At 49.8% G+C, this 25,886-nt stretch overlaps 1 protein-coding gene across 2 annotated transcripts in view; it reads left to right on the top strand.

Moving 5' to 3' along the window:
• Nucleotides 1-1,657: 1,657 nt before the first annotated feature.
• Nucleotides 1,658-25,886, top strand: part of LOC147705920 (deoxynucleoside triphosphate triphosphohydrolase SAMHD1-like) — a 1,309,615-nt gene continuing 1,285,386 nt past the window's right edge. Inside the window, exon 1 of one of the 2 annotated variants that reach the window (XM_086932390.1) lies at nucleotides 1,658-2,169. In XM_086932390.1, coding sequence (XP_086788516.1) covers nucleotides 1,986-2,169 — 184 coding nt within the window. In that variant the 5' untranslated portion in view covers nucleotides 1,658-1,985. The remainder of the gene's footprint in view (nucleotides 2,170-25,886) is intronic. The other variant, XM_086932391.1, reaches the window with a different exon arrangement.

The following is a 25,886-nucleotide window of genomic DNA, read 5'->3' as shown; positions in this document are numbered from 1 at the left end:
CCGGAGGTGGGGTTTTGCAAAGGGGCGTGGCCGATGCAATTAAAGACGAGGCTTAAAAAAAGTAAGCTAACAATCTGTGTTGAGCAAAGTGGGCTGCCCGACTGGTATTTTGCTGTTTCTGTCATTTCTTCCAAATATATATTACACAAGTAACATTACATAAACATCAAGACAGGGCTATTGGCTCTGCCAGTGGTTGTTAGTTGCATAAAATAAATAAGCAACAACCATGGCTTTGTTGTATATAATATTGTTAACACTTCTGTTCTGAAATGAGACTGTGAAAGAACTAAAACGAGTCTCTTTGAAGTTACATCGAAGGCTCTGAGCAGTGGTACTAGCCAGACATGCTGTATTGGAGTATGTTTGTGAATCTCTGCCCACATTTTTCATTGGCTTTTGTCATTGTCCTTTGTAAATTCTGGCTTCTGATTCATCAATAGGCATGTTATTCCCTCCTTAGTACCACATTGTCTTCACCTGTAACCTCCTATGAGGACTGTCTGATGTACTTCTCTTTAATGAGTTTCTCCTACTGCAGGCACAACATGTTTTCCTGCAACATTCGGCGCGCCATGCGCGTTCTTTCACTTTCCAAGCAGCCTGGGACAATGGCGACCGCTTCTTTGTAGTGAAATAGGTCTCGCATTTACAAGAGTTTGAGCTATTGACACTGTAAATGACAATGCCTTTTATTTGTGTTGACAAAACAGATAAATAAAAGGCATTGTCATTTCCAATGCCCATTGCTTAAACTATCCTAAATGCGAGATATATTGCATTACAAATGTTTGTTTTTTCAGCAAGAGTACAGAGACTGAGGCTGAGGCTGCTTCCAAAGCTCTTCCACTACTGGGAGCCCCATCCCGCCAATGCACCTCAGGCCTGACTCACAGCCCTACTGGCTGTTGCACTCCTCGGACCTTCCTAGTTGCAGGTGTCTGCCAGCGGACCTCAGTTTGACAAGCAACAGTACTGAACCCCCAATGTAGTTCTGCCAGTGACCCTCAGTCCTGGCTGGCGGTAGCCAAATAGGACACAATGCCCTCCTCCTCCTAAATTGTATCGTTCTGAGACAAATTTGGAAGGGTAGGAGCAGCCGCAGGTACTGGTCATCTAACGACTTTTCTGGACGTATTATTAAAACACCTTCCTGAGCTCTGCCCCGTCCGGACCCCCTCTTCCAGGGCCCCCACCTACGCTCCCTGCACAGGGCCACCATGAGCCTAGAGCCGGCCCTGAAGGGCAAACAAGTTGGCAAAAGGAAAAAAAAGGGAAAACAAGTTAGGCAGCGAACAACAGTTAAAAGCACAATAATGCAGGTATGGGCAGCGAGGCAAACACAGACTGGTAGAGCCATGCAGCAGCATGGGGAGCGACCTGCATGCGAGTGATTGTGGGAGGGGCAGGAGGTGGAGCTGAGGGCAGGGCGGGGTGATCCTGAGCCCCCCCCCCCCCCAGTAGTAGATTTGTCTTTGCCAGTGCTTGTTTCTTATGTGCACCTGGAGTTGGAGTGATTGTGAAAGTGGCGGGATGTAGAGCTGACGGCAGGGCGGGGTGCCCTTGAGTTGCCGCAGTAGTAGATTTGTCTTTGCCAGTGCTTGTTCCATGTAGCCCCTGTCAGTCCTGGTTCCTCTGTTTGTCCGTCGTCGCTTTCAGTAGAGTCGGCTCCGATGCTCGCGCCCTTCTGTCGCCTCTGCCAGGCTTCAGCAGGGCCCGCGGGAAGAGCGCAGATAAGGTGTTACGCAGACCAGACCGTCCCGGAGAGAACCAGAACCCAAGCTCTCCTCCCACAGCGCTCCTCAATGGGTCGTGGGAGTAGCGGGCGGAGCGCAACCATATACTAGGGGTGCAGGGAGTGATGATAGTACTTAATCCAAAAAGAGCGAACAGTCGGCGTATGTAGGTTTGTGGAAGTCTTTAACGCGCGGACAGTGCTTCACGATAAGACCGCTCAGGAAGTCTAGTGAAAACCAGAGACCGCCATGAAAAGATCGAGAAGCCCGCTTGACCCGCAATATGAATGTGGTCTATATCGAACGCCGGAGAAGAGACGCACAGTCAGCGGGAGCCAGGCGTCTATGTCTGAACCACGGCACTGGAACACCGAGGAGTTGTGCGCCTATTTGAGCGCACAGGGCTTTCCGGAGTTAGAGGGGCTGTTCAGAGGTGAGCAGATTGAGGGGAGAGTGAGGGCTCATGTCTGTTTTAATGGCGTCTTCAGAAAGAAAAGCATGCTACACACCGAGCAATGGAGATCTGCATCAGAAATGTAACGGAGTGAAAATGAGTGAACTCGCCTGAAAGTTAGTTTTTAGGGTATGCTCTTAGAATATATTTGCACATAATCAGTAGTTAGTCCAAATGCTAAATGTGACTGGGCGTTAACCTCATACGTTATTTCCAGTAACTTCTGGATAATACGTGTGGTCCGCGAATTATAGATGTTATTCAGTAAGAAACGTAGTTTGGAATCCAATTTCATTTGTTTCGAGACAACATGGAGGGCCACACTCTTGGCTTTGGCGATGCCGCACGCAATACAATAGGTCTCACATTTACGAAACTCGTAAATGCGAGACCTATTGCGTAACAAATGCTTGTTTGTCAAAGCGCCCATCCGGCGCCTTCACTTTAATGTCGACCACGCCCCTTTCTTTAGAGCAGAGGTCTTCAAACTTTTTGATGCTGAGACCCCCTGTCAAAACTTTTTAGGTGTAAGGACCCCCTCTGACAAAAATGACTCTAACCTGGTGCAACCATCCTCGACAACCATAAACGGATGGGTATCAGAGGCTTACTTCACAGCTCAAACAAAAAGTCTCCAAAAAGAACTACCCCAAAATTCACAATGATACTTTTTCACAAATAAAACATATTTTGTCAAAACTTACTTGGATTTTAACACCTTTCTGAACTAAAGTGATGAGTGTGCTTATTTTTCTCCAGAGAGACGGTCAATCTGTGTTTGCACCTTATAAATACTCAAGTATAGCAATAAGTCACAGTCCGTTGTCTCGTTTTTGTTGTGTTTAGGCACTGGGCCAGTGCTTAATTTGTAATAAACAAAAGAGTAGTGGCCCACATTTTCTCTTAGCAGTCCATAGCTAGTGCTATACTGAATGCTGTGCTTACTGATCACCAAGGATCCTAGTCTTGATTGCACCTGTTTTTTTTTTCACTACCGCCCTTCTTTCCGTGTATCTTTAACTCACTTTTGCTGGTTGTTTTTCACGCTTATTTTCTCCATTTGTCACCACTTTCTATTATCCTCCCCTTTCTCTTTCTTTCTCTGGGTCAGAACCTGATGAAAAACAGTCCCCAAATATTAATGCATGTGGCCACCATAGGCCATCAGTGTCTGATTGGGATCATAATTAGGCCGGGGCACTCTCCAACAAAGTGGCCACATTCCAGAATTGTTCGTTTTTTTGTACTTGGCCACTGGCAGAACAAGCATTTACAATGCAATAGGTCGCACAATTGAGAGATTTTACCCAATTGGCATTGTAAATGACAATGCCATTCATTTATGTGTTTACAAAACACCTACAATACTAAAATGCATTGTTATTTACAATGCCAATAGGTCAACATTTCTCAATTGCGCGACCTATTGCATTGCAAATGCCTGCTTTCTCGCTCCTTACTGGCCTTCAACACCTCCTCTGGGATAGTAAGCACTATGTAAATATATTTACCATTAGATGCACACACTTCACAGCTCATCACAACACTTCCAGTGATTGCATCAAGGAAAGCCAGTACCGGCTCCCAATCATTCTTTGCAGCTGCAACTTGCCCTTTACATTTTTAAATTAACTGGTAGCACATATTTCCGTTCCATTCAGACAAGCAGGCATCCTGGAAGGAAACCTTGTTTAGCTGTCTGATCAGCTCGGTTTCACAAGTGAACACTCCCAGAATGGCATTACAGCTTTTAAAACTTTAAATTCATAACGAACTGTCCGGGAACGTTTTTTTTTGTTTTTCCAAGAGTCCCGGCAGAAGTGAGGCCCAGGAAAGCGCGACCCCCTTTGCCTGACTCCACGGCCCCCATGGGGGTCGCGCCCCACAGATTGAAGACCTCTGCTTTAGAGGATCAGGTCTAAAGACATTGGCTTGGCGTGTCCGACATTAAAGTGAAAGTGCGGCATGGAAGCTTTTACAACCAGCATTGTCATAGCCACTATGTCTCGCCTTTGGAACCTTATAAGTGCTTAGTTATCCAGCACAATATCCTTGGTGCAACATCAACTGTTGCATGGCTAAACACTTATAAGGTCCCAAATGCGAGACCGGTTTATTGGCTATGCCAATGCTTGTTCAGAAGATTGGTAAATTATTTAAGTGGGGTAGCGGGGACGTTGGTGCTGCTGCTCAATCCCTCTGCACATGGAGTGACATGATAAGCAGCTGCAAGAAGGGGGAGACGTGCAAAGTCGCATATTTTAGATATTACACACACAGACAAGTTTATATGGCGCAAAATTAAGTAAGGCTGCAAAACTAAAGTTTGAAAAACGAGACATGCCCATGTCAGTCACAGGGAAGGAATGTTTACAAATACGCAACCTGCCAAGTATTCGCTGTAGCAATTAAATGAAACTAAATAGGATAGTATGCCTGTCCAGAAAGACGGTAAGCACTGCAGCTTCAGTACTGGAGGACTCTGAGCTGCAGCAGCTATGGTGCCAAACAAAACTGCCCCCAGGCCATGAAAACCAGCTAGACCAGATGCAGCAGGCTGACCGCTTGCTTTCTATCTGTACTCTGCACTTACACTGATCCATACAGCTTACTCTCAATCAAGTGGACGTTCCCGCCGCGCACCTGATGCACTGGGTTAGCTCTTGAGTCAGCCCCACTCTTACAACGTTTCAGCTAACCCCGGAAGCTTGAGGATTTGGAAGCAACGTGGACTGCAGGGGAGTCAGAAGTGTTTACAAGTGTTGTCTGGGCACCCCCGTGCCCAGGCACAATTGGCTTATGCCTCAGATTAAAACCATAGGCAGAAGAAGCCCACAAGTGGATCGCACGCGCTGTAAGATGCGATAACTATAAATAAAATACGACACAAAAACAATAAATAATACAATTTGGCAGCGCACTGTTGGACACAATAAGATACAGATTAAAACATTTCAGGTGGTATATATTGAGCAATGAATAACATGCTTGAACAAGAACGCGCGTGGTGCACGCGCACTGAAAGGAATGTTAAGTATGCAGCTGGCACCCTGCTGCGCTGCTGCTCGCTCCCGAGCTCCGTAGGCCATGGGAGTCAACATTTAGAGCAGAGGTCTTCAAACTTTTTTCCTCTGAACCCCCCCCGCCTAAGCAAAATGTTTTGAAGTTGGGCCCCCCTCCAAAATTTCAAGCCAATGATTGGGGGAGCGGGAGGGCCATGGCTGTGTGCAAAGGATGGGGCTCGTGAGTTGATTTCAGGAGTAATTTTTCTATAGCTCATAAACCACACTAAGTATGATACTTATAAAACAGCAAAAGCATCAAACAATAACATGTATGGTCCCTAAAATACTGTTCCCCCATAATTGGGGTGTTGCGAGCCCCTCACGCTCTTGGACCTCAATGCAACTACACCTGCTGCACAAATGATAACTGCAAAAAACACAGTTGATGGACAGAATGCAGAACAATGTCTTACATTCACCCCAGTACAAAGATCTGGGCCTAAATCCATCGTTTTTTTGCACTCCACACCACCCTATGTCAGATAATGGCTATATGCAAATCAGCCTCGACCCTGTGCCTCATGGGAACAGTCCAGCCCGAACTACCAAGCCATGTCTTTCCCAGACCGGAATCAAGCATCCAAGGACCGTTTTCTGGCTATCTGCCTTCTTCAGCCTGGATAGCTTGACTCCAGTGATGTGGAGAGCCTGGGACTCATGTCTGAGCATACCCAGCCCACTCGGGGTGAAAATTGTAAAAAACACAGTTGATGGACAGAATGCAGAACAATGTCTTACATTCACCCCAGTACAAAGATCTGGGCCTAAATCCATCGTTTTTTGCACTCCACAACACCCTAGGTCAGACAATGGCTATATGCAAATCAGCCTTGACCCTGTGCCTCATGGGAACAGTCCAGCCTGAACTACCAAGCCATGTCTTTCCCAGACCGGAATCAAGCATCCAAGGACCGGTTTCTGGCTATTAGCCTTCTTCAGCCTGGATAGCTTGACTCCAGTGATGTGGAGAGCCTGGGACTCACGTCTGAGCATACCCAGCCCGCTCGGGGTGAAAATTGCAAAAACACAGTTGATGGACAGAATGCAGAACAATGTTTTACATTCACCCCAGTGCAAAGATCTGGGCCTAAATCCATTGTCTCTACCATCATCCATCAAACTCTACCTTCAGGATTGATAAGGCCTGCCATAGGAGTGACTGATAGGAGGATATGTGTCCATTTCAGAGGTGTATGTTAGTTAATAAATACTTGTTTATTTTCATAACAACCTGTGTGGTGTCCTTTCAGTTGGTATTCAAGGGGTTATATGTGGTAAAACAGCTGGCTTCACATGCCAAAAGAGTTTAGCCTAAGACTGCTTTGTCCATGCTACCACTAGGATAGCTGGTCTATAAGGTTGACTTACAACCAATCACCATAAGGGTTGTGTGGACTGATACAAGGTGATCACTAGAACTAGTGAGCATCATATATCAGGCCAACTTCTCACATTGGTGTGCAGCAGTTGGGATTTAAGCTTGCTTTTGTTTTTACCAAATATATTCTTGAGATATCATTTGAAAAATCACATAAGGTACCATAGGTACATATAACAAGCTTAGAAATACTCTGAGTTCTACTGAACCAGCTGTTGTAGTAGAAAGGGAGTAGCACACCCTGACTACAACTCTTAGCTAGGGATCAGTAGGTAAACCCATAGTGTAGGTAAGTGCACCACTTACACCTCACTAGAAAAGCATGTCTACCACAGGAGAGAACACAGTAGCTCCCCTTGTGGCAGTTGACCCTCCACAGGTCATGTCAAGATATGCAGCCCTTAGCTTCCAGGAGATGAGACAATTGTGTACCTCCAGGAAACTAAAACAGGGTTCTTACCCTACAATTCCTTTTCTGATAGGTCTCTTAGAGACATTTGATGCCAGAAGGGCTTCTAATCCAGGCCCATCTGACCCTACAGAGGGAAACATACCCCCACTAGAGGAGGGCTCTAATCTCCCTGAAACTGATGAAGTGGAGGAAGATGGAGACTCATCTGATGGTGAGGTAAACCATGGTCAGGGAGGAGTCAGTAGACTTACCAGGGCCAACTTAAGCATACATGAGAATGGGACTGGGGGAGCCCCAGGCCTATCCTCAAGCAGGCTTAACCTTGGGAATAGACAAGTTAGGTCTCACTCCAGAGGCTCTAACAGATCTATTCACACCCATGTCTCTCAGGCATCTTCTCAGAGAGGGATGACATCCCCTCAGAGAAGAGAGCATGAAGCTAAGATGAAGGAAGCCAATCTGAGGATTGAGAGGGAAGAACTTGCCCTTGCCAAAGAAAGACTTGCCTTTGCCAGAGAGCAGAGACTGAGTGGGGCAGACCCCACTGGTGGCAGCATTATCCATAGAGATAAAGACAGGGGTTTTGATACTAGACACCTGAGTAAAATAGTGCCCCCCTTTAAACAAGGGGATGACATCCACAAATGGATGACTGCTTTGGAGAGGGCCTGCACTGTCCAGTGCATCCCCCAGAGTCAGTGGGCAGCTATATTGTGGCTCTCCTTTGAAGGTAAAGGTAGAGATAAGCTCCTCACTACTAGAGCTGAGGATGCTAACAATAACCATGTCCTGAAGAATACACTGAGTGATGGGTTTGGCTTAACAACTGAGCAGTACAGGTTGCTGTTCAGAGAAACCCAGAAAATTCAGTCTCAGGATTGGGCTGACTTTGTTGATTGTACGACTAAGGCTTTTGAAGGCTGGTTACTGGGAAGTAAAGTTACTGATTACACAGGATTGTATAATCTAATTATGAGAGAGCAAATTTTTTTTTTTTTTAAAAACTTTATTGTTAGGAAGGAATAGTGGTTAATCAATTGCATACATCCAATTGGTAATCTTGCATTTCGTACAATTTGTCTGTGCAATAATTTACGGGCTACATTCTCGTATTTAAGACATAGTTTCTGCTGCGTCATGGGTCTCGTCTATGCTTCCAATATATGTCATTTGTTCGTAAAGTGCATTCCCTCGATAACCCCTCCCCCAACTTCAGTGATGACTACGTCTCCTTCCATTTAACCATTAAGAACAAACTTCCCAACATGCCCCCCCAACCATGTGTCATCGTATCCCTTGGACGTCTCCCACAGCTCGTAATATCCTGCGCCGCTATTCGTATTGCAATAAATGGCCAGGTCATTGCCGCCCATGTACCCGTGTCATATGTCCGAGGCCATCTCCCCGCAACTTTTCAGTTACTCCTCCTCCCCCTCGGAGTCTGATTCCTCTCCCTCTGGTAAGGGCTCACAAAGTTCCCCTCTGTACATGTTCCATGCCGCCCAGACTTTGTTCCATTTCCGGGGCGCCGCTCGAAGCACATAAACCGCTCTCTCTGTCACCATTAGGATGTCCATGTTTTTAGCCCACCTACTGGCGGTGGGCACTTCCGGCGCCCCCCATTTCTGTGCTATATCCCGTTTAGCTACGGTCAATGCCAGTGACGCCCAAATCAGTTCATATCTACCCAGGTCGTTTGGGTCCCAGATGTTTAGAAGGCATTTACGCGGTTCGGGTAAAATGGAAAGTTTGAGGGCCTGGGAGATGGATCGGAGCACCTGTCTCCAGAATTCGCGTATTTGCGGGCATTCCCATAATGTGTGGAACAGTGTCCCTTCCTCCCCGCAGCCTCGCAAACAGAAGGGGTGTGTTGCTCTTTGTATTTTGTGCAGCAGTGTCCTGGTGTAATAGATGCGGTGTAAGATTTTAAGCTGTACCAGTCTGAGCTTACTAGAGATTCCCACCTCTTTCGGGGAGGCCAGGGCCTCATTCCATTCAAATTCGTCTGTCTCACCTAGTTCCCCCTCCCATTTCCCCTTAAGTTTTAGCGTCGTGTCTTTGAGATTGTTGATCAGCTTTTTGTATGTAAGGGAGGTGGCGCTTTGGAGCATGAAGTCTGTTAGTAATCTATCTTCCAAAGGAGAGGAGTCTGGTAGTGTGGTGCCGGCAGGGATCGCCTGTAGTAATGCATGCCTAATCTGGACATACCTAAACGTTTCTGTGGGTCCGAGGTTGTATTGCTGTTGCAACTGTGGAAATGGTAATATTGAGTCATTGTCCCAGAGGTCTCCTATCGTAGAGATGCCTATTGAGTCCCACCGCTCAAACCCCTTACAGCCTCTCAGGTTCCCCAACGCTTTCGTGTCCCACAAGGGCGTCATTTTAGTGAGTCGGCCTGCCCACCCCAGACGGGCCTGTGCCACGTGCCATAGCGCCGCCGTGTGTTTGGTCGGACCGATCAGGGCCTTCAGATGCGACTTGTTGTAAAGCACGGACAGCATACAGTCCGTCCCAAGTTGCGACCAGTCTGCCCGATAGGCCGGGTCGTCCTTCGGGGCGTGGATCCAGTAATTTATAATCTTGAGTTGGGCCGCCCAGTAATATAGCTGAATGTTGGGGAGCGCTATGCCACCCTCGTACCAGCTCTTTACCAGCTTGTCATATGCTATGCGCGCCAGGCCTGTGTTCCAGAGCAGTACAGTGACCAGTGCCACAATCTGTTGGAAATAACGCTGTGGTACCAGGTGTGGGGTATTTTCCAGTACGTAAAGGAGTCTTGGGAGGGCCATCATCTTGTACAATGCCGCCCTGCCCAGTATGGTCAGGGGGAGGGCCGCCCAGTGCTTAACATCTGCTCGCAGGCGGTCTATGGGTGGTTTTAGGTTGTTTACGAAAAAGTCCGCTTCCCCGCTCGCGATGACAATACCTAGGTACTTGAAAGAGGCCGATGTCTTAAGCATAGGACAGTTCCCCTGCAGTCTTGGCTCCGGGCCTTTTAATGTGTATACGGTGGATTTCGACCAGTTGAGAGTGTAACCCGATGTGCGCCCATGTGTGTCACAAAGGTCTAGTAGGGCTGGGATGCCGGTCTCGGGTGCGGTCATGTATATGAGCATATCGTCTGCGTATAGCGAGACTTTGTCCTCCCATCCCTCCTCCCATTTGATGCCCGCGAACAGTGGAGTTGATCTGATTTGGATGGCCAAGGGTTCAAGTACCAGCGCGAAGAGCAGGGGGGACAGGGGGCAGCCCTGCCTGGTCCCCCTGCCCAGTGGGAATCTCGGCGACGTGTGGCCGTTGGCCACCACTTGTGCAACGGGTTTTGTGTAGAGCAGCCGTATCCACCTTATGTATTTTGGCCCAAAACCCATGCGTTCCAGCACCACGAAGAGGTATTCCCATTCTACTAAGTCGAACGCCATTTTGGCGTCGAGGGAGAGGATTACCGCCTGTTCCGTGAGGAGGTGTGCACGGGCCAACACTCCGTGGACTCTCCGGAGATTCAACGCCGTACTCCGGTGGGGCATGAAGCCCGACTGGTCAGGGTGGATTAGGGTACTGAGATGGGGCAGCAATCGGGTAGCTAGAAGTTTAGCTAGTATTTTGGCCTCGATGTTCAGTAATGATATCGGGCGGTATGAGGTGCATTCTGTCGGTGGTTTTCCGGGCTTGGGTATTGCTACAATCGTTGCTGTGCGTTGATCCAGCGGCAGCTCTAGTCTGTCCCTACTCTCTAAATACATAGCCAGTAATGGGGCACTGAGGTCTGCAGCCACGGACTTGTACCATTCTACCGGTATCCCATTAGGGCCCAGTGCTTTCCCTGACTGTAACGCCTGGATCGCCAGCTGGATTTCTTCCCCCGTCGGGTCTAGTTCTAGGGCGTCGCTATCCTCTTGTGTAATGCTGGGGATGGTAATGTCTGCAAGTGTTGCCGTCGCCATTTGTCGTGTGACCCTCCGTCCCGGTGTATAGATTTCCTGATAGTGTCGAGCCAGTTCGCCCACTATGTCTTCCGGGTGTACCAGTGTCCGCCCATCCTCCGTGTTGAGTCTATGGATACCTCTCACTCCATTCCCTCTCTTGTCCAGCCACGCTAGCATACGCCCCGCTTTGTCGCCCACATCATAGATTCTATGTCTAGTGTTCGCGATGTATCCCTTCTCTGTCGTTTTGAGGTGGGCTAGGTATTGTTGCTGCCGGAGCATGAGTGTGTGTGTCGCGGTCGGGGAGGGGTCTGTCATATGAGCGTTATTGGCCGCATCCAGTGCAAGTTCCAGGTCTGTAAGTTCCTTTCGTGAGTCCCGTTTGTGTCCCGTAATCGCCGCAATGGCCGCCCCCCTGAGGACAGTTTTGTACGCCTCCCATAGGATGGAGGGCGACTCTACTGTGCCCGTGTTTTCAGTAAAATACAGCGACGTTGCCAGTTTGAGTTTCTTTCGAATCTTGGGGATTTTCAGGAAATTGGGGTAAATTGGGTATGGTCGTGCATTCCGTTTCCCTCCGGTGGTCAGCGATAGGACGATTGGAGAGTGATCCGAGACCCCCCTGGGTAGTGTGTCCATTTTTTCTACCATATCCAGTCCCAAACCCAGTGTCATGAAGTAGTCTATGCGAGATAAGCTGTTATGTACCGCTGAGTAGTAAGTGTAGTAGGTGGTCTCTGTGTGTAGTTGCCGCCCGAGGTCTACAAGGCCTAGGGCTTCCGCAAAGTCTGACAGTGGTGCGGTACCTCGCGGTCGGGTTCTGGAGGGAAAAGTGTCCTTAAGTGGATCCATGACTGCGTTAAAGTCCCCCCCAACAATCATGTCGCCATCAGGGAGATCAAGAAGGAATTTGCCCAGTGCTGGTAAGGCCACCGAGTGTAGGGCTGGGGGAATATATACTGAAATCACATTTAGGGCCCTGCCCTCCCACTGGCCGTGGATTGCGGCAAAGCGACCCTGGTCGTCTGCCACACGGCTGGATACCATAAGGGGGGAAGATCTTCTCACCAGTATGCCTGTTCCCCTGGAGCCAGTAGTGAAGTCGGCGTGGACCGCCATTGTGTACCCACGTCTGTCTAGGGCTTTGCAGGTGGATCCCGTGAGATGGGTTTCCTGTAGGAGGACCACATCTGGGTTTTGCCGTTTTATGGCCTGGAGGACCAAGCCTCTCTTGATTTTGTCACCCAGGCCCCGGACATTCCATGTCAGTATGCGCAGTGGGGGAATCTTTCCGGCCGTGGAGGGGCCCTCAGCGGGCGTGTGATTAAGTGGCCTGGCCATTGGGCTGATGAAGGAGTCTTGCACACAACGTGTGCTGCGGCTTAGCCCATGTGTCGACTAGTGTCGTGTTGTGTAGGAGGCGTGCTGATGTCAGGGTGATACTACTGTGTAAGTGGTGAACGATGACTACAAACAAGAGTAAACATTCCAACAAATAAACTTCAAACCCATCCCCCCTCCCTGCTACCCTGCTCCACGGACAAACTCCCGCCCGCATCCCCAACTGTGCAGAGTGCTTCAGCCCTCCCCTATACATCTTACTTGCTCGTAGGGTTGGTGAGTCCCCTCTGGGCACTGCCTGTGCCCACCCTACTCAGCTACGTCCGAGCCACGGTCCCGCGGCCCACACAGTCTCGAAAAACAATACAGGTAAATGTTACACCGGAGCCAATTGTCCAGAGTCTAGTGGATCTCTCTCAAGGTCGGATTCTATTTCTGTCTCGCCTCCCTGGTGTGGTCGGTGGGAGGACTGACTGGGCGGTGTCTGGTCAGTATGGTGTCGCGGCTGGTCTCGCTGTGAGCGGTGTCGTCGCCCTGCTGGTCGCCAGCCCTCCAGCCATTCTTGAGCCACCTCCGGCGTGTCAAAAAACCAAGTCTTCCCCTCAGCCACTATCCGGAGTTTAGCAGGGAACATCATGGAGTACGGCAGTTCTCTGTCGTGCAGTGCTTTCTTAACCTCCGTGAAGGACTTACGTCGCCTGGCCACCTCTGCCGTGTAGTCCGGGAAGAACGCTAGGGTTGCATTTTGAATCCGTACTGGTGGTGAATTTCTCGCCGCCTGTAATATTGCGTCCCTGTCCCTGAAGTTGAAGAGCCGGGCTAGCACCGGTCTTGGAGCCGCCCCCGTCTTAGGTGGGCCCCCCGGGACTCTGTGCGCTCTCTCCACCGAAAAGAAGTGCGACAGGCCCTTGGGCTGGAGCTTGTTCTTGATGAGGTCTTCTACATAGAGGTCCATAGCCCCCTTCCCCTCTGTCTCTGGAAGCCCAAGGATACGCACGTTGTTACGGCGTGAACGCCCTTCCTGGTCGTCCAGCTTGTCGTGCAGGAGTTTGGTGACTTTTTGCATCTTTTCCATGGCCAATTGGAGCTCTGAGGTGTCTTCTACGAGTGATTTCGTGACCACTTCCACCTGCGACACCCTCTCCGCCATTTTGTGAAAGTCCGCTCGCAGCAGAGACACTTCTGAGGAGATGGCGCCCACTGTGGTTTTCACTTCTGAGAGTGTTTTCATGATGTCTTCTAGTGTTATTTTCGTCGTCTTTTCCGCTTCCTGGGCATGGCCTGTGGAGGGTCGCCCTGTAGTTTGCTGTTGCCCTTGGTGTCCATAGGCGAATTTATCCAATTTGGCTTGCGTGGATCCACTCCTGAGGCCTTTTCCCGCCATGGTGCTGGGGCCTGCGAGTGCCAGAGATATGTCCCAGGTGACCGCGGCTTGTGAGCCGATTGAAGTCTCTGATAGGCGGTATCAGCCAGATAGTAGTAGGTCTCACTGGACGTTAGCGTGGGAGTCTAGGAGCCGCTGATGCGTATCGTGTCGTTGCCCCCGGTAGCCTCTCTCCGGGATGGAGCGGTCACTGTGATCCCCCCCTCGCTGTTCTGCACTGCACCGTATCTCGTGCACTGGACCGGCCGCCGCGTGTTGGGTCACTGCTGTTGTGTCGATGCTGCTGGTGGCGGGCCTGGGGGTTCCCCCTGTGTTCCGCTTTTATGTCCGGTGTTGCGTCGTCCCCCCGGGGCACCTTCCAACTGGCTTCTGTTCTGGCTTGTCGTGCGGGCCCACCGTTCCCCCGCTCCCATGCGGTGACTGATATTGCCCCCCGTAGTGATGCGGCGCCAGTTATGTTCTTTTGGGGGGGGGTTGTTGCAGGGTGACGTCCCCGTTCCGCGCGGCCCAGGCTGGGGTTGCACTGACCTCTGTACTGGTTGGGTCCTGCTTGGTGTTCGCGGCAGCCCGTTTGCCACCGGAGGACTCCGCCAGTAGTTGTAGGCTTGGTCTGAAGTTTCCGTCATGCACCGGGGCGCGATCACTTTCTCCGGCCGGCTCTGCCGCACTTCCGCCGGGGTCCGGATTTCACGCAAGGTCGGTGCTTCACCCCCGGTTGTAGGCCCCAACTCGCCTCACGATGCTGCTCAGGCTCCGGTGCTCCGATTTCCTCGAAACTTGGACCGGTGACACCGCTTGGGTCCCGGACTCGAACGCCGCCGCTTCAGGCGCGCTTGGTGACGGATAGATGTGACGGATTTGTTGAAAGGCTGCAGTGCCCTCGGGAGCTCTCACACTATGCGGCCGCCATGCTTGGCTGCTAGCCACGCCCCGAGAGAGCAAATTTTAAGTAATTGTCAGAATCAGTTGTTGCATCAGCACCTTATTGACTCAGATCTGACCTCTCCCCAAGAATTGGGAAAGAAGGCAGACAGATGGGTCAGGACAAGGGTCAAGCAGCAGAACCAGAACCAGGGTGGTGGCCAGAAGAAAGCAGACCAGAAGGGTAATGAGAATAAGCAAAATGACCAGAAGTCTTCAACAGGGCCCCAACAATCTAAAGAGGGTGGAACCCAGAATTCCCAAAAGAAGAAGAATAATGGTCAGAGGAAACCATGGTGCCAATACTGTAAAAGTAACACTCACTGGTTTAGTGAGTGCACCAAGAAAGGCCAAGCTCCTACCACTACTGCCCCTAAGGCACCGGCACCCCCTAGTACAGTTAGTAGTGGTAGTGTTCCTCAAAAGGCTATATTGGGGTTAACCTTGGTATCTGAGGCAGGCTCTGACCTAGTCAGAGTACCTACTCAGGCTGTTCTTGTTTGTACTGGGGACATGGATGTGACCCCTACAATAAGTCCCAGTACCCTAGGCAAGTACAGGCAAACACCTTTAATCAATGGAAAAATGGCTCAGGCCTACAGGGACACCTGTGCCAGTGTCACTATGGTGACACCAGCATTTGTGGACCCTGGACAGGTAATACTAGGTTCAGACTACCTAGTGACCAATGCTAGCAATGCCACTACCAACCATAGTATGGCACTTGTTAATTTCTCCTGGGGAGGGGTAAATGGCCTCAAAAGAGTTGTTAGTTCAGACCTCCCAGTGGACTGTCTTTTGGGCAATGATTTGGAATCCTCCTTATGGTCAGATGTGGAGTATAGGACTCATGTGGAAATGTTAGGTTTGTCAGCACATGTCCTTGCTGTGACTAGGTCACAGGCCAAAAAATGCCCAGCTGAACAAGTGCTGGATCCTGGAACAATGGACCAGACACTTCCCAAGAGAAAGAGCAGTAGGGTTAAGGCAGAGCCTCCCCCCCCCCCTGCCTCAAGGTGAAGATCAGCTCTCTTAGGAGGCTGACCCAAAGACGCCAGAAGGAACTGTCCTAGAAGAGCTTGAGCCTGAACAGGTTGAGTTTCTTGGGACAGGGGGACCTTCCAGGGCAGACTTGAGGCAGGTACAGTTAGACTGTTCCTCTCTTTAACCCCTCAGACAGCAGGCTGCTGCCGAGGCTGCAGGGAATGCCACAGGTACCCACAAGGTATACTGGGATGATGGACTCCTTTACTCTGAGGCAAGAGACCCCAAGCCTGGTGCTACCAGGAGGCTGGTCATCCTCTTGTCACTGAGAGGTTTCCTTCTTACCTTGGCCCATGAAATTCCTCTTGCAGGTCACTTAGACCAGAACAAGACTTGGGACAGGCTTGTCCCTCACTTTCACTGGCCCCATATGTCTGAAGACACAAAAGAGTTTTGTCGCTCATGTGTCACCTGCCAAGCCAGTGGCAAATCAGGTGGCACCACAAAGGCCCCCCTTATACCACTACCTGTGGTGGGGGTACCCTTTGAAAGAGTAGGGATTGACATTGTTGGACCAAGGACCCCCCAACAGCATCTGGGCACAGATTTATTCTGGTGGTAGTGGATCATGCCACCAGGTATCCAGAAGCTATTCCCCTTAGGACCACTACAGCTCCTGATGTGGCCAGGGCCCTACTTGGAGTTTTCCCCCGAGTGGGGTTTCCTAAGAAGGTTGTCTCTGACAGAGGTGCAAACTTTATGTCAGGGTACTTGACTGCAATGTGGAAGGAGTGTGGTGTCAATTACAAATTCACCACCCCCTATCACCCACAGTGCAATGGGCTTGTGGAGAGATTCAACAAGACCCTCAAAGGGATGATTTAAGGGTTACCAGAAAAGCTTAGGCGAAGATGGGACATCCTTTTACCCTGCCTTTTGTTTGCTTACAGAGAGGTCCCACAGAAGCGGCTTGGCTACAGCCCTTTTGAACTTCTATTTGGGCATCCTGTAAGAGGACCCCTGTGTCTTGTGAAGGAAGGATGGGAGTTACCTCTCAAAAAGCCTAAGCAAGACATAGTGGACTATGTACTTGGTCTCAGCTCCAGGATGGCAGAGTACATGGAGAAGGCATCTAAAAACCTTGAGGCCAGCCAAGAACTACAAAAAGCTTGGCATGACCAAAAGGCTGTCCTTACTATTTACCAACCTGGACAGAAGGTGTGGGTGTTGGAGCCAGTGGCCCCAGCAGCTCTCCAAGACAAATGGTCTGGACCCCATACTATCATTGAGCAGAAGGGAGAGGTCGCCTACTTGGTAGACCTTGGAACTCCCAGGAGCCCTCACAGAGTACTTCATGTTAACAGGCTCAAGGCATTTGTCAACAGGGAAGACATGGGCTTGCTCATGGCTACAGATGAGGGACAGGAGGAAGAGAGTGACCCTCTCCCAGACCTGCTCACTCAGAACCCTGATGATGGGTCAGTAGATGGTGTAGTCTTTCCTGACAGCCTCTCTGAACATCAGCAAAAGGATTGTAAACAAGTTCTTCAATCCTTTAGACAAATGTTCTCTCTGACACCAAGTCAGACAAACTGGTGCACCCATGAGGTGGACACTGGTGACAGTCTGCCTATAAAGAATAAAATCTACAGGCAACCTGACCACGCCAGGGACTGCATAAAACAAGAAGTACAAAGGATGTTGGAATTGGGAGTCATTGAACCCTCAGAGAGCCCTTGGGCTAGTCCTGTAGTTCTTGTGCCTAACCCTCACACCCAGGATGGTAAGAGAGAGATGAGGTTTGTGTAGACTACAGGGGTCTCAATGCTGTCACCAGGACAGATGCCCATCCAATACCTAGAGCAGATGAACTCATAGATAAATTAGCTTCTGCCAAATTCTTGAGTACATTTGACCTGACAGCTGGTTATTGGCAAATCAGGTTAGCTGAGGATGCCAAGGCCAAAACTGCATTTTCTACCCCAGGAGGTCATTACCAATTTGTGGCGATGCCCTTTGGTTTGAAAAATGCACCTGCCACTTTTCAAAGGTTGGTGAACCAAGTTCTCACTGGGCTGGATGACTTCTGTGCAGCATATCTAGATGATATTGCTGTCTTTAGCTCCACCTGGGAGGATCACCTGATCCACCTGAGGAAAGTTTTGGAGGCCCTGCAAAAGGCAGGCCTCACTATCAAGGCTACTAAGTGCCAGATAGGGCAGAGTCAAGTTGTATATCTGGGCCACCTTGTAGGTGGAGGCCAGGTTCAACCTTTGGAGAGCAAGATACAGGCCATAAAGGACTGGGCTCCTCCAACCACCCAGACACAGGTCAGAGCTTTCTTGGGCCTGTCTGGTTACTATAGGAAATTTGTCAGAAATTATGGAACCATTGTGACTCTACTTAATGACCTGACAAGTAAGAAAATGCCAAAGAAAGTTCAGTGGACAGTTACCTGTCAAAAGGCATTTGATGACCTAAAGCAGGCCATGTGCACTGCACCTATTCTCAAGAGTCCAGACTACTCCAAACCTTTCATTGTCCAAACAGATGCTTCTGAGTTGGGTGTGGGAGCTGTTCTATCTCAACTGAATATTGATGGTCATGACCAGCCCATTGCTTTTATAAGTAGAAGGCTGACCCCTAGAGAGACACGTTGGTCAGCTATTGAGAGGGAGGCCTTTGCTGTGGTTTGGGCCCTGAAGAAGCTGAGGCCATACTTGTTTGGCACTCACTTCAAGATTCAGACCGACCATAAGCCCCTCTTATGGCTAAATCAAATGAAGGGTGAAAACCCCAAACTTCTTAGGTGGTCCATTTCCCTACAGGGGATGGACTTTACAATGAAGCACAGACCAGGGATTGACCATGGCAATGCAGATGGTCTCTCCAGGTACTTCCACTTAGAACAAGAAGACTCACCTGGTCAAGGTTAGTTTAATGTCCCTAAGTTTGGGGCGGGGGGGTTATGTAGGAGAGTAGGGTCTGCAATCCTATGGTCACCCCCGATTTTTGCTTTTTGCTTCACTGGTTTACGACTTCCCTGGCTGTGGGCCTGCTAATCAGACCCACAGCCTAGCTGTGCTCTCTCTAAAATTGACAACCATGTACCTTAGGTGCATATCCAATTGGATACTGAGTCACCTTATCAGTCCCTGTACAGTGTACCTTAGGTACCCAGGGCATAGGTGCACCCAGGGCCTACCAGGGGCTGCAGCATGTATTATGCCACCCCTGGCTGGCCATCCAAATCTGACACAATTGGCTGATCAATCAGCTGGGGCAAGGTGGTGTAATCATCCTTTGCTTTAGATATAGTATCCCTATATCTAACCCTAAAATAGACACATATCCTCCTATCAGTCACTCCTATGGCAGGCCTTATCAATTCTGAAGGTAGAGTGCTTGGAATTATGTGAGATGGTGCTCTAGCATGAGCTGACCCTCTCTGCAGGTTTCGGAACCAAGTCCTTTAGCTGTTTCCATGATAACGCTATACCATATACTCTTAAGTGCATTATAATCCTCGCGGTTATTGCTAACTTTGGTATAGCATTATCAAAACATGTCGAGTAAGGTGTCATACGAATTGGAATACTACCCCCTCGCCAATTCTGGCGACGGGGGTACCATTCCACCCTTCTAGAGGGACACAACATGTATGTAACTGTGAACCCCGGTTAAAGTTAACTCGAGCCTCAGCATCACAAAATGGATGCTGCCACCGCAGACACAAGTCTGACCTCCTGCTGCTGGGAGTCCTTCCAGCGAGGGAGGCTTGGACAAAGGGTTTCCTGCCTTGGGAGGTGCTAGCACCACCCCAGACAGGATTTTGTGTATTAGGTAGGACAGGGCTGAAAGGAATGAGACATGCCTGGGGCAGACAAGGTGTCCCTGTGCATACTCCGGTCTAAACCAGTTCCTGGGGCACTCCAGCCCCAGAGCTGGCGCAAGACCGGACAAAGGATAGGGGGTGTAACCACCCCCCTTCCTGGTCCCACCCAGAGGAGGTACCTAGTCGTAGTACAGCCCCCTTTAGCCGGATAAAGGTAGGAGCTGGTCCCATTCCAAATTAGATTATCCTGAACAACTTTACAAGAAGAAACTCTGGACTTCGACGTTCTGCTCCACAGAAGACTGAAGAAATCTCCCTTGTGGGCAAAGAGTGTCCACCCTGCACAAGCAGGCACCATCAGCGTCCAGCGGCTACCCTTTGTCGTCTTCCTTCCCGGATCCAGACTTCAGAGCCCGACGAGACCCGGATTCCCAGACCTCTCTGACCTCTACCTACATCTGCAGCACAGCTGAGATCCGTGGGTGCGACGAGACACGAGCAGCTCCTGCATCGAAGACCAGCCCTCCAGCATCCACGAGATCTGCGTGGGGCCCTTCTGCCTGTCTGCTGCTCAACGTGTTGTCTGGTCACTTGCCGGCTGGCTAGTGACCTCCTAGACAACGAACTTCGAAATCTTCACTGCTGTTCTGGTTGCTCCAGGCTGGCCCTTGCTCCCTTCCAAAAGAGGAGCATCCCGGACCCTCCTGGTCCACTCCAGACGCCGTTTCCACTCACCGCGTGGGTTTCCTTTGCCAAGGCCTGTTGACTCCGAATCCGAAGCCGACAACGCCGACAGCGAGAGCCTGCGTGGGACAGCTCCTGCCTCCATCCTGGTCGTCGAAGACACCACCTGGTCCACGTGGCTGCAGAGACTAGCGTCCACCTTCACCTGATCGCGACGACGACATCTGGTTCCACTCCTGGTTCCACTCCAGTCACTGGCTAGTGACTTTGAACATTGTCCCTTCTGCTTTCAGGTTCTTCTCTTCACTGATCCACCCTTGGATCACACCGGACATCTTCCTCCTGACCGCCTGCAGCATCTTTTACTCCAGGCCCCATAGACTTCAACGCCGGAACCCGACACGACTTGGCACCTATGCACCCGCAGCCTGTGGGTGAGGTAACACGAGCATTTCGGTGCTCAAGGGTAGCTTGACTCTCCTAGTGTCCAGTTCCACAGTCGTTTTAGTCCTATCTAGTCAGGGACGTCCGTACTCACCTTTTTCTTAAACTGTACTGTCCATAGACGTTTGTACGCATCTCGCGTGTGAGTTCACACTCTGCACACGCGCTCTGTGGGCCTCCTATTACTTACCTCAAGTTAGTATAGCCTGGTCCCAGAGATCCTACAGCCTCTGGACAGCTCCATTCCTATTATTGACTTTCACATTCAACTTACTTAGTATATGGTTTGTCGTGCCCCTAGGGCACCATTGTAAATCGTGGAACTTGAACGTATTTTTCCTAAGAGATTGTCATGTGCTTAGCCCTCTGACCTCAGGTGTATGTTAGTTAATAAATACTTGTTTTTCATAACAACCTGTGTGGTGTCCTTTCACTTGGTATTCAAGGTATGTGGTAAAACAGCTGGCTTCACATGCCAAAAGAGTTTAGCCTAAGATTCCTTTGTCCATGCTACCACTAGGATAGCTGGTCTATAAGGTTGACTTGCAACCAATCACCATAAAGGTTGTTTGGACTGATACAAGGTGATCACTAGTGTAGGAGAGTAGGGTCTGCAATCCTATGATCACCCAGATTTTTTGCTTTTGTTTCACTGGTTTACGACTTTCTCTGGCTGTGGGCCTGCTAATCAGACCCACAGCCTAGCTGTTCTCTCACTAAATTGACACGTGTACCTTAGGTGCATTATCCAATTGGTACTGGGCCACCTTATCAGACCCTGTAACTCAGGGCATAGGTGTACCCAGGGCCTACCAGGGGCATGTATTATGCCACCCCTGGATGGCCATCTAAAATCTGACACAACTGGCTGCACGACAGCTGGGGCAAGGTGGTGTAATCACCCCTTGCTTTAGATATAGTATACCTATATCTAACCCTAAAATGGACACACAGATTCCTATCAGTCACTCCTATGGCAGGCCTTGACAATCCTGAAGGCAGAGTGCTTGGAATCGTGTGAGATGGTGCTCTGGCATGAGCTGAGCCCGTTTGCAGCTTGCGGAACCAAGTCCTAATAGCTGTTCCATGATAACGCATACCATATACTCTTAAGTGCATTATAATCCTCGCGGTTAAATGCTATCTTTGGTATCGCTTTATCAAAACATGTTGAGTAAGGTGTCATACGAATTGGAATACTAACCCCTCGCCAATTCTGGCGACGGGGTTAGCCTTCCACCCTTCTAGAGGGACACGACATGTATGTAACTGTGAACCCCGGTTAAAGTTAACTGAAGCCTCAGCATCACAAAATGGATGCTGCCACCACAGACACAAGTCTGACCCCCTGCAGCTGGGAGTCCTTCCAGCGAGGGGAGCTTGGACAAAGGGTTTCCTGTCAGGGGCGGTGCTAGCACCATCCCAGACAGGGTTTTGTGTATCCTGGGTAGGCAGGGCTTTACAGGAAGGTGACTGCAAGTGGCACCCCGGTGCTCACTACGCATCTGCCGGCTAGAACCAGTTCCAGGGGCACACCAGCCCCTGGCTTGGGGAAAGTCCGGCATGGGAGAGGGGTGTAACCACCCCCCTTCCTGGTCCCACCCCTAGGGCAGGGCCTAGTCGCGTACCCACCCCTTTCTTTAGGATAAAGGCAGGAGCGGGGACCCTTCCAAATTAGATCATCTTTGAATCAAGAAACTACTTTCTACGAAAGGAACTCTCGACTTCTTCTCAAGATTTCTCCCTTGTGACTAAGGAGTAGTCACCCTGCACCCGCAGGCACCATCTAAGAACACTGCGGTTTGCTGCACGTCCTTCCTCCGGAATCCGACCGACCAGCACGACGAGACCCGGCTTCCCTGGCACCTCTGACCTCGACCTACCTCTACAGCTAAGCTGAGAACCGTAGGTGCGACGAGACCTCAAGGGACCGGCCATCATCAGAACTGCACGACTTCTATCCAGCACGACCGCCGAGGGATCCTCTGGTGAGTGCTTTGGGGTCCGAGAAGCCCCGACCCTGAGCAGCTCCAGCACCGAAGACCAGCCCCCCAGCATCCACGAGATCTGCGTGGGGCCCTTCTGCTTTTTGGCTGCTCACCGCGTTGTCTGGCTACTAGCCCGCTGGCTTGTGGCCTTCTCGACGACGACCGACAACATCAACACTGCTGGTCTGGTTGCTCCAGACTGGCCCTTGCTCCCTTCCAAAAGAGGAGCACCCCGGACCCTCCTGGTCCACTCCAGACGCCATTTTAGGTCCACCGCGTGGGCTTGAATTTGCCAAGACTTGTTGCCCCAATCCTGGGTCCAGCGACGTCGACCGCATCAACCATCGTGGGACAGCTCGCACCTCCATCCTGTTCGCTGACAACGCCTCCTGGTCCGTGAGACTGCAGAGCCCAGCGTTGCCCACTCACCTGGTCGAGGTGACTTCAGCCGGTGCCATCCTGGTGCCCATCTAATCACTGGCTAGTGCTTCAGAACTTGGTCCCCTCTGCTTACAGGTGTCTTCCATCTTCGATCCAGGCTTGGATCCACCGAACAATCTTCACTGGTCGCCTGCCAGCAACTTCTTCTTTCAGGCTCCATAGACTGCAACGAGGATTCCCGAGCCTTTCCAGACCTATGCAGCCGCAGCCCCTGGGCTAGGTAACTTCGGCATTTTGGTGCCCCAGCATAGCCTCACTATCCAAGGGTCCAGATCCACTTTCGTTTTCAGCCTAACTAGTCGGGTTCGCCCGAGAACACTAACTTTGCTTTTACTAGCCTCCATAGACTTTGTCCCGCATCCCGCGTGAGAGTGCACACTCTGCACCCGAGTCCCCTAGGCCTCCTACTAGTAATCTGAAGGTTCAGTAACGTAGTCCTAGCGATTCCAAATCCTATTAGTCCAGTACTTACCTGCTAGTAATTTCGCATTCCACTTTTGTAGTATATGGTTTTTCGTGCCCCTCGGGCATTTGTGTAAATTGTGCAACTTAAAGTATTTTCGTAAGAGTTTTGTTGTGTGCTTAGTACCCTGTCCTCATAAAGAGTCCAGGGCTGTTGTGTTCTAAATAAATATCCTTTTATTTTCATAACACTTGTGTGGTGTCCTTTCACTTGGTGTTCAAGGGGTATATGTGATGGTATAACAGCTGGCTTAACACGCCCTCTAGAGTTTAGCCCGAAGACTGCTCGTATCCATGCTACTAGGATAGCTGGTCTATAAGGTTGACTTACAACCAATCATCAATAAGGGTTGTTTGGACTGATGCATAGTGATCACTAGAATAGTGAGCACTGCATATCAGGCCAACTTCTCACATTGGTGAGCAGCGGTTGGGATTTGAGCTTGCTGTTGTTTTACCACACGTATCCTAAGAATATCATTGTGAAAGATCACATAAGTATTGAGGTACATATAACTTAGCTTAGAATACTCTGAGTTCTACTGAACCAGCTGTTGTAGTTCAACAAGGCTTAGCACACCTTGACTACAACTCTTAGCAAGGGATCAGTAGGCAAACAAATAGTGTAGGTAGGTGCATCACTTACACCACACTAGAAGCATGTCTAACCACGGAGAGTCTTCAGAGACTCCTCTTGTGGTTGTGGACCCTCCACAGGTCCCTTCCAGATATGCTGCTCTTAGCTTCCAGGAGATGAGACAAATCTGTACATCCAGGAAGCTAAAACAGGGTTCTAACCCTACCATTCCTTTTCTGATTAGTCTCTTAGAGACTTATGATGCCAGGAGGTCTGCCAACACAGATCCTTCTCATCCAGATGGGAACATGCCTCCCCTAGAGGGAACCCAGGGTGACCCTGACCGACACCTCCAGGCAGCAGATAGTGCTGAGGAGGGGGAGGAAGATGAGTTATCTGGGGATGAGGCAGAAACAGGTCAGGTAGAAGTCAGCAGACTCACTAGGACCAACTTAAGTAGGCATGAGAATGGATTTGGGGGACCCCCAGGGCCACTCTAAGGCAGACTTAACATTGGGAATGGACGAGTTAGGTCTCTATCAAGAGGCTCTAATAGATCCATTCGAACCAATGGCTCTCAGACCTCTTCTCATAGAGGGATGTCATCCCCTAAGAGAAGGGAGCATGAAGCTAAAATGAGGGAAGCCAATCTGAGGATTGAAAGGGAAGAACTTGCCCTGGCCAAAGAGAGGCTTGCCTTTGCTAGAGAGCAAAGGTTAAGTGGGTTAGATCTCACTGGTGGCAGCATTCTCCCAAGAGAAAAAGACAGGAGTTTAGACACTAGACACCTGAGTAAGATAGTGCCCCCCTTTAAACAAGGGGATGATATCCACAAATGGATAACTGCTTTGGAGAGGGCCTGCACTGTCCAGTGCGTCCCCCAGAGTCAGTGGGCAGCTGTCTTGTGGCTCTCCTTTGAAGGTAAAGGTAGAGATAAGCTCCTCACTTCTAGAGCTGAGGATGCTAACAATTACCAAGTCCTGAAGAATACACTGATAGATGGGTTTGGCCTAACCACTGAGCAGTACAGGTTGCTGTTCAGGGATACCCAGAAAACTCAGTCTCAGGATTGGTCTGACTTTGTAGATTGTGCCACTAAGGCTTTGGAGGGCTGGTTGCTGGGCAGTAAGGTTACTGATTATACAGGATTGTACAATCTGATCATGAGGGAACAGATTTTTTTTTTTTAATTTTTATTTTTGTTGCAAAAATCAAATAGTATCATCATCATTTTTCACATAAATGCCTACAACCCTGAGGCCGGCTTGTAGTATAAAGTAAATATAAACAATGCGTAGGTTTCTGGACCTAATCCGATTGTAGAACAGCATCAGTTATCAAAATGATCAAATGTACGGAGCGAATAATTTTACAGTAAAAATACAATTTGCTTTTTGTGTTTTTTGTTTTCATATTGAACGTAAACTAAAAGAAACTGCACACATGAATCAGTATGACATTAAGTTAGACTCGGTGTAGTATCCAGCATCATAGTTGTCATGTGAGGGACCAACCTTACATCCTCCATACCCCGAACCCGCCCGTACCCCCCCCCGCCAAATTCACCTACTACATGACCATCCCCGTGTCCTCTATGCGAGTAGCCCACCATCTTTCCTCGGCCCCCATTCAGTGTTCTTCCTCATCATCAGATCCTTCAAGATTCTCTTCCACCAACGGCTCACAGATATCCCCCCTATAGGAATTCCACGGTTGCCAGACCCCATTCCACTTGCGCGGGTTATCCCTTAATTTGTAAACTGCTCTTTCTGTCAACATTAGCATGTCCATGTTTCTGATCCACTGTGCCAGTGTGGGGAGGTCCGCCGACCCCCGTTTCTGTGCGATATCTCG

Source organism: Lissotriton vulgaris, chromosome 7 (genome assembly GCF_964263255.1).
Source record: "Lissotriton vulgaris chromosome 7, aLisVul1.2, whole genome shotgun sequence".
Taxonomy (NCBI): domain Eukaryota; kingdom Metazoa; phylum Chordata; class Amphibia; order Caudata; family Salamandridae; genus Lissotriton; species Lissotriton vulgaris.
This window is presented reverse-complemented; position numbering and strand designations above follow the sequence as displayed.